Raw genomic sequence first — 6,134 nt, forward strand, 5'->3', positions numbered from 1 at the left:
ATTTTGAAAATACGCTCAAACCTTCCGAAACAACGATATTTTATTACGTTTATTAAACGTTTCGTAGACTCTGTGAAACATTCTTGTCTTTTTGAGGAAAGCTTTGCTCCACGTTCTGTGTGTTCTGGTGTCTCTTCTGGACCACCAAGAGTTTTCCCATCGAGAGACGAAATCTACGAGACATCGTTCTCGAGAAGACATCGGTGCCTTTTTCAGAATTAACGAGCTTCGGTTGGAAAACTACCGTACGTGGTGTTACGCCCGTAAAATGGCATAGCTGCGCATCAAACGTGCCGACCAATGCGGTTAGATATCGGTCTTTGGACGTTAGACCGCCAGGTAGATATTTCATCCCGATGATTCGATTAAACGACGTACGTGATTATCCGTGAGATCGTCGAGATATATAACTGTGTCGATTTAAACTAGTCGACGAGATACTTTTGCCATAATTGTTGCAAAATGATAAAATTGATCGCTGTGATTCTCGTTCGGCGAAAAGATTAGTCGCTACTAACGTAGCCGATGTATCTACGGTTATTGAGAAACCATTTGAAGACCACGCCCACTGTACTTAGCAGTAAAGATTACCATATTGTTCCAGAGCAATTTCACTCAAAGTTACAGTTATATGGTAAGCGTAGGCAAGAGTTATTTGAATTCTTTGTTTTGACAATTTGTTTCGAGGTTGAATAGGACCCGTAAATACGTCCCCATTCAAAATAGCATAACACTGCACACAAAGCAGTTAATCCGTAGATATCCTCTCCGAAAGCATTCTGGACATAAATCACGTGCTTTTACAACAAATGTAACTATAAATAACCATGTTCGATTGTTTTCCAGACTTTTCGATGAAATATGATACACTCTTTTGCGCGATAGATAGTTGTAATCCGCCAGTGAGTTACCGTTACTTGTAGTAACACGATGAAAGTTAATCGACTCGAACAATGGAGGATAGCTGCAAAGAAATAGAAAGAGAAGATATTGAAACGACGTTGCAAACTGAAAAGAAGAGAAGACAGAGAAAAGTTTCGTTCGAAAAGTTTCTTTTCTTTTACAAGGAAATAATGGATGCACGACATTTTTATATTATTATATTATTTCTCATAGTTTATATTATTCTATGTATTTATATATATGTCGGAGATGTAGAGACATCGAGCCTTTCTTTTGGAAGATTTCTCAATACTTGGGCTCGGGGTGACATAACTGGTCGCCGAACGTAGCCACGGTCACGGGATGAACGAAATGTTTTACAAAGGAGGTTCCAGTGTTAAGGGATACGCTGTATAAACAATCGAGTCTTGATCAGGAGCAATGCTGGTTTATGTGGAACTGCCTAGTTACGGCGCTTGGGAATTTGTTGATATTCCCGATCGATATGTATTTGATATATGTAACTGTATCTGTCATTTATTTTGCAATCTCCTTGGAGAGTTTACTGTCATCGTCTTGGAGTCAGTTTTAGAGAAACCCTGTGCCTGAGTGAACGTGTCAGTGTGCTATCAAAAATATATTAAAACGTACAGAAAGTTTCCCGTTGACCGTGGATTCGTTACAGAACCCAAGAATATTATTAAAAGCATTTGTTTACTTATTAACATCATGATGGCAAATGCTAACGAAGAATCGTCTCGCGCTCGAAATCCAAACGACAATTCGACATATGTATATTTTACAGCTGGAGGAGCCACCAACGAGATTTTGACTTGACGTATTTAGTTGCCATTTGGTCGTTTCTTTCGAGTTGACCACATCCAGATAGCCTTTCTTTTATACCGATAGTTTAGAACTACCGCGTTATCTCGGGCGCTTCGAATAGACCGGCGGCGGTAGGAAGAACAGGCTGCGTATATTTCTCGAAAGAAAAGAACAAAGCGAGAAAAATACATGGTAGTTTTACAAAACAAAGTTGTACGAAAGTTCAAAGACGATCGAGTCGATCGACAACGGTAGATTCGACGTTGAATAAATTATCGTCGTAAAATTATCGCTTCTTGGTAACAAATCGTCCAAACACAGATTTCGTACGCGTAATGAAATTAAAGTTGTTCGTAAAGTTCGGAACATGGCCGAAGAGAAAAGCTCTCCGGTGAAAAACGATCCGATACGTGTACTTACGTACGCGTCGATGTATCTAATTTTAGGTCTGTTTTAAGAAGAATCAAAGCGTCAGCTCGTTGCGTTAACGAGATATTCGATCGGCGCGAGAAAAGGGACAAATATTTGCAAAGTGGAGGAGAAAGAAAGGAAAGGATAATTCGCTTATGAATAGATCAGCGAGACAATCGCGGAAGGGTATATCGATTTCGGTGGTTGTACGATTCGATGGAAGAAGGCCGGCGGTGGCTGGAACAGCAGCGACGAAGGCCATTCAACCGCCCACCCCCCGCTGCCCCTCTTTGGTTCGGCGTATTCACGCGCCGACGAGGAACGCGGTTCCCGCGGAGAGTCGGCCGCTCGAACGCCGTACGAGGGCGTAGAAATACAGATATCGCGTTTGGATTTGTTTGTATACGGGAGTTGGCGGCTGAGAGTCGAGTCGCGGCTGCGCTCCCCACCAACGAGGCTGGCTACGATCGGCCACCTTCGAAATCCCAGCCTCCGTTGTAACGCTGCGCACTGTTTGCACAGTTTACTGTCAAACATTGGCCGCAAAGCGGCATAGTGGGGAGGAAGGACGTCGCCGGTTGTAAACGCCAACCTTAGCGACCATTGGTGGGAACTGTCTGTACATAGGAGTTAAGGCACTAAGGAGGTGTGGCTATCCCAGGCGTATATATAGGGTGAGTGGCGGGGATGACAGCAAATACGCGGCATATCTCCGACAGGCAACATCGGTGCTCGGTTATCGGTCGCGTGGAGGACTAAACGGACAGATAAAAAGATACAGAGAGCGAAGAGTGAAAAATACACCGCGAACAGTGTTTTTTGTGCGTTCAAATGCTTTTGAAAAGGGAATTTTCTGTGTGAACATCGTGACAGCGCCTCGTTCTTCGCGATTGGAAAAGTGCGAATTCTCCTGGCGACACGTGTTAAAAGTATGGTGAATATGGAAGGATCGGGCGAGCAGCAAACGGTGACAGCGTCGCCGTCGCCGCGCGTTGTTCTCAAAAGCAGTTTCAGTATTCGCAGCATCCTGCCGGAGGCGTGCGCGGGAACGCCGGCACCGACCGTCAGGCGATCCGCGTCTCCGGAGATCAGCCGCGTCGACGATAGCGAAGATTCGAGCGACCTCGACGTGACCGGGGACGGCGGCACCGAGACGCCGCCCTTGGACTGCTCCAGAAACTCCGTCAACTCTGCCAACTCGCCCGAACAGAAGGACTCGAAGGATCGACAGGCGGACGATAAGAAAAAGTGCGAGAAGCCGCCTTACAGTTACAACGCTCTCATTATGATGGCCATCCGTCAAAGTCCGGAGAAGAGGCTCACTCTGAACGGAATCTACGAGTACATAATGCGCCATTTTCCGTACTACGAGAACAACAAACAGGGTTGGCAAAATTCCATCAGACACAACCTCTCGTTGAACAAGTGTTTCGTTAAAGTTCCCCGACATTACGACGACCCGGGAAAAGGAAATTATTGGATGCTGGACCCGAGCTCCGAGGACGTGTTCATCGGCGGCACGACCGGCAAGCTTCGTCGAAGAACCACGGCGGCTTCCAGATCGAGATTGGCCGCGTTCAAGAGAAGCGTGGTTCTCGGCGGACTGTATCCATCGGCGTACGCTCCTCCAGGATGGCCAGCGTCTCTCTACACGCTGCCTTATCTTCATCGGGCCGCCGGTTATCCGCCAGCGACCGGAGCCTACTCCACTCCCGCTGGATATCCAGCGAGTTTATTGCCCGGCGCGGCAACTAGTTCGACCACCAATTTACCTTGCAAGCCGCAACCATTGCCAGCCACGGCCGCGTCCCCGCAACACGGTCCGTTCTCCATGGAGAGGTTGCTGCAGCCTCCGACCGCCGCTGGATATCCGACCGGCATCGCTACATCCGCCATTCCCGTCTCCGGCAGCCCCTACGACTTCTACTCCACCCTCAGATCGTTGGCGGCCCATCAACAGCATCAGAGTACCGCAGCGGTTTTCGCTCACAATCAGCAGCCGGCGAGATATCACGTGAATCAACCTCCGCTTTTAGGGCAGGCGACATCGGCTACGGCATCGCCAGGAAGCAGCCCGGAGCCGATGTCGCCGAACTCGCCCCCGATAACCGTCTGTAATACCGCTGTTGTGCAACAACCGAGATCTCTTCCGCACAGTCCGCCTCAACTGCTGCTGAAACCGATCACAGTTCTTACCGGACGACAAAGCTGAACGATCTCGCTGATATAGCTTCGATCATTTTTCGAGTAACGGTCGTACGATACCGGCGAGTAACGTAGGTGACTACGAGTCGAAGATCGATCGACTCGCGACTTACGAATCGTTCGCTGCTGATCAGAGTGCGCCCACACGCGTCTTTCGACGTTATTGCCAGTTTCTCTCTTCTCGACTCAGTTAGTACGTACACGGTGATATTGTATGTACATTTACTTTCTTTACTTCTTCGCTTGATTTCTGTAAATACTAGCTTTTTAAGATATATCGAATTATTGCATCGACGGAGCGCAAATTCCCCGGGATTCGCGATTCCATCGAACGTCGATATCCGATCGTTAACCTACGACTTACGTTCGAGAATTTTGGCCCGAAAACGTAAACAAGCTCGCGCAGCCTCCGAGCCATTCGCACGACTCGCGTAGTACGATGACCCCAGCTATCCCCGTAATATTTACCTTTCGTTCGATCATTTATTACGAGCTATGCCCGTAGTATTTACGTTTCTCCCGATCATCGTACTACGGACTATGCCCGTGATATTTACGTCTGGCCCGATCATCGTACTACGGGCCAAGCCCGTAGTTGTAGGTTAAGGAGTTAAATCGTAGAAGAGTAATATAATGACGATTGTAAATATAAAGCAAGATTCGTTTAGATGATCTCTGGTCGCCGATCGTAGAACGGGATATTTCCCGTTTGGACGCGAATCCCAACATATTACGTAGCGAGTTGTAACTCGGTAATGTCCGTGATTCGTTTGTTAAACTATGTACATAGTCGATCATTGTTATTCGTATAAGGTATACACACGATATGTGTATATATGTATACAAGCCGACAAATCGCGAATATGTTGCTCTAGCAGCGTGTATATAATCGTTAAAATAAATGTTTAAAACTTTTTTTAGAAATTTTACCTTGCGATTTACGATTACCTTCCGACCTTTCTCTCACTCGTCCCCACTATCTTTATTATCTCGCTCGAGATACGTTCTACTCGTTGAATCCTTTATTCGTTTGTTTATTTGTTACGTTCGATCCGAAGGCAAAGTAAAATCGTCGAATTGGCACAACCGCGTTGTTCCAACTCCGAAAGTTTGATCTCTTTCTGTTCTTCGCGCACGGCGGATCCTTAATCGTTTTTACGCGCCAACATTGGTCTAGGATTTCGAACAATTGCGTCGTCGTCCAGTTCCTCGAATATGCGCGAGCGTGGTAAATTTCCACGGAGCACGCAACGAAGATTCGTCGACCAGGATCGTAAAAGTAACAGGCAGAACCCAACGGCTGTCAAAACATAGCGCGGCACAAAACTTTTGTTCGGGTAAAGTCAATGGATAACGAAGCAACGGAGCAAGGTCGAAGCTTGGAAATCGAAAATTCTGTATTGGTTTAGTGCTTCGACACAACCATAAAACCATATTCTAGTGGCCTTCGTAGGTATTCCTCCGTGGCCTTCGATCTCGTCAAATTAGCCTGGCTCCAGCCTCTCTTCGTAGTCGTTGGCTTCGTTCTTCCAGTTGATTCCTCGTTCCTGGGGTTTCTTTCTTTTCTCTCCTTTGGTTGCTTCGCACCGTGGAAAAGACGTTCCGTTTGGTTTCTACGTTGACCTTCTTCTCCGTTTCTTCCTACCAAGGTGACGAGATATACGCGTCAGATCGAAATACTCGTCGGCATCGACCTCGTAATTATCGCGACGTTATCGATCGTCCTCTTTGTCGATCATTTTTCCATCAGCTACTAGAGAGACTGGATCTCGTGGAGCGTAACAACGTGCGTAATTCTACGCGTTTATCTA

The 6,134-nt window shown here is 46.8% G+C and overlaps 1 protein-coding gene across 1 annotated transcript; it reads left to right on the forward strand.

Annotated features, from left to right (window-relative positions):
• Positions 1 to 2,108: 2,108 nt before the first annotated feature.
• LOC126914215 (fork head domain transcription factor slp1-like) lies at positions 2,109 to 4,368 on the forward strand. Its single transcript, XM_050717857.1, has one exon. It carries the CDS (start codon positions 3,050 to 3,052, stop codon positions 4,328 to 4,330), a length of 1,281 nt encoding a protein of 426 aa, XP_050573814.1. The 5' UTR covers positions 2,109 to 3,049; the 3' UTR covers positions 4,331 to 4,368.
• The last annotated feature ends 1,766 nt before the right edge of the window (positions 4,369 to 6,134 follow it).

This window comes from Bombus affinis, chromosome 3, assembly GCF_024516045.1.
Source record: "Bombus affinis isolate iyBomAffi1 chromosome 3, iyBomAffi1.2, whole genome shotgun sequence".
Lineage (NCBI taxonomy): Eukaryota > Metazoa > Arthropoda > Insecta > Hymenoptera > Apidae > Bombus > Bombus affinis.

Bases quoted from the DNA above. Each gene is read 5' to 3' on its own strand.
- LOC126914215 (XM_050717857.1), top strand. From the start codon at position 3,050: ATGGTGAATATGGAAGGATCGGGCGAGCAGCAAACGGTGACAGCGTCG.